The sequence below is a fragment of the Populus euphratica genome, unplaced genomic scaffold (assembly GCF_000495115.2).
Source record: "Populus euphratica unplaced genomic scaffold, PopEup_1.0 scaffold492.1, whole genome shotgun sequence".
NCBI classification, from domain to species: Eukaryota; Viridiplantae; Streptophyta; class Magnoliopsida; order Malpighiales; family Salicaceae; genus Populus; species Populus euphratica.
In genome coordinates, this window is record NW_011500366.1 from 2,359 (window position 1) to 4,219 (window position 1,861).

Sequence of the window (1,861 nt, forward strand, 5' to 3'; positions counted from 1 at the left end):
AAATAAGTTTTTAAAAACCTATTTATTTTTGTTTTCTAAAAATATTTAAAATTTTTTATTTTTTTTGTTTTATAAAAAAATAATTAATAATCAAAGATCGGTGTCAAGTAAACTTTTAAGATTATATTTGTTTTTATATTTTAAAAGTATTTAAAAAAAATTTAAGTTTTCTTATTTTTTATTTTAATTAATAATTTTTAGTGTTTTTAAATTATTTTAAAAAATTAATATTAAAAATAATTTTTTAAAAATATAAAATATTATTTTAATATATTTTTAAATACAAAATATTTTAAAAACCAAATAACCACAGCACTTCCATAAATTTATCTTAATCAGGGCATTAGGGTTACTTCTCCTTATATTAAAGGGAATCTCCTCTCTCGATAAAGGCACCAATGCCCTTGTAAATCTTCTAGATCTAAAGAAAAAAAAAAACCCAAGTCTTCTCTCTCGTTCGATTTAGTCAATCATCAATGGCGGAGGAGCAAGCGGTAGCTGTGGCGGCGACAAAGGAGGAGAGATCGACCGGCAGGGTGGTTCGATTCAGCGACAAGAAAGGATTTGGATTCATCAAACCTGATGTTGGCGACAAAGATCTCTTCGTTCACCACTCCGCCATCAAATCTGACGGTGGCTACCGTACTCTTTACGAAGACGACGTCGTTGAGTTCACTATTTTACTGACTGAAGACAAGTACCAAGCTATTGAAGTTACTGCCCCCGGTGGCGGACCTATCAAACGCCGCACTACCACCTCCGGTGGTTTCAGCCGCCGCAACAACAATAAAAACGGTGTTGGTTGTTTCAATTGTGGGAATCCTGGCCATATTGCGAGGGATTGCAACAATAACAGTAGTAAAGGTTACAATAATTACAACAACAGCAACAATCGCGGTGGCGATTTTGGTTGCTATAAGTGTGGGAGCAGTGGGCATTTTGCGAGGGAGTGCACGAAGGGGAATAACAATGGGTGTTACAGTTGTGGAGGGTTTGGGCATGTGGCAAGGGACTGTCCGGGTGGGAGTGGAGCTTGTTATAACTGCGGTGGGTATGGGCATTTGGCTAGGGATTGCACCAGTGCAAGAGTAACTGGTGGTGGAAGGTTTGGCGGTGGTAATAGTGGTGGATGTTTTAATTGTGGTAATGAAGGGCACTTTGCTAGGGATTGTCCTGAGCAGTCTTGAATAAAAGAGGGATGATGGTAACTGTTGCTGTTAATCTTGGGTTTATCTTTGGTTGGTTGTTTGTTTTTTGGGGTTTATGATATAGATAGGATTGCGTTGGGGGTTCCTATTTTTGTTAGGGGAAATTGTTTTTTCCCAGTTTTGACACAATATATACATGGTCGTTTCGGATTAAAAGTTAATTTTTTTTCTAATTTCTGTTACTGTTAGTGACATTTGAGTAGCTTTCTAATTGAGTTCTTATTTTTGTCAAGTGTGAACTATGGGCTTTAATGCGAAGGTTTAAAGCTTTTCTTCTGGTATTGTTGTTATGGGGAGTTCATTCTAAATTCTCTTGTTTGATTCAATGATATGAATGCTCTGACCACAGTTGCTTTTCGCAGTCTTTGTTTGCTTGTGCGATTTTTGAAATGTGTATGTTCCATATTCAAGATAAGTTGATAGGTTTTGATGCCATTACCTCCTACCTGGGAATCTTAATGTAGCATTTTTTTTCTTCTTGTGAGTATATAACTGACAATTTGGAATAACTATTTACAACTACCGATGTTATGGATTGTTGAGTTTAATTTTGAAAGGGAATGAGAATTGCAGAGAGTTTCTATGTGAGATGGTTTTCTTTACAGAAGTTTAGTTGACAACCAAGCATGAAATTCAAGTGTCAATGTTCATGT

General features: G+C 35.8%; 1 protein-coding gene across 1 annotated transcript; it reads left to right on the forward strand.

Moving 5' to 3' along the window:
* Positions 1-332: 332 nt before the first annotated feature.
* LOC105114100 (cold shock protein 1-like) lies at positions 333-1,489 on the forward strand. Its single transcript, XM_011010517.1, has one exon. It carries the CDS (start codon positions 477-479, stop codon positions 1,185-1,187), a length of 711 nt encoding a protein of 236 aa, XP_011008819.1. The 5' UTR covers positions 333-476; the 3' UTR covers positions 1,188-1,489.
* The last annotated feature ends 372 nt before the right edge of the window (positions 1,490-1,861 follow it).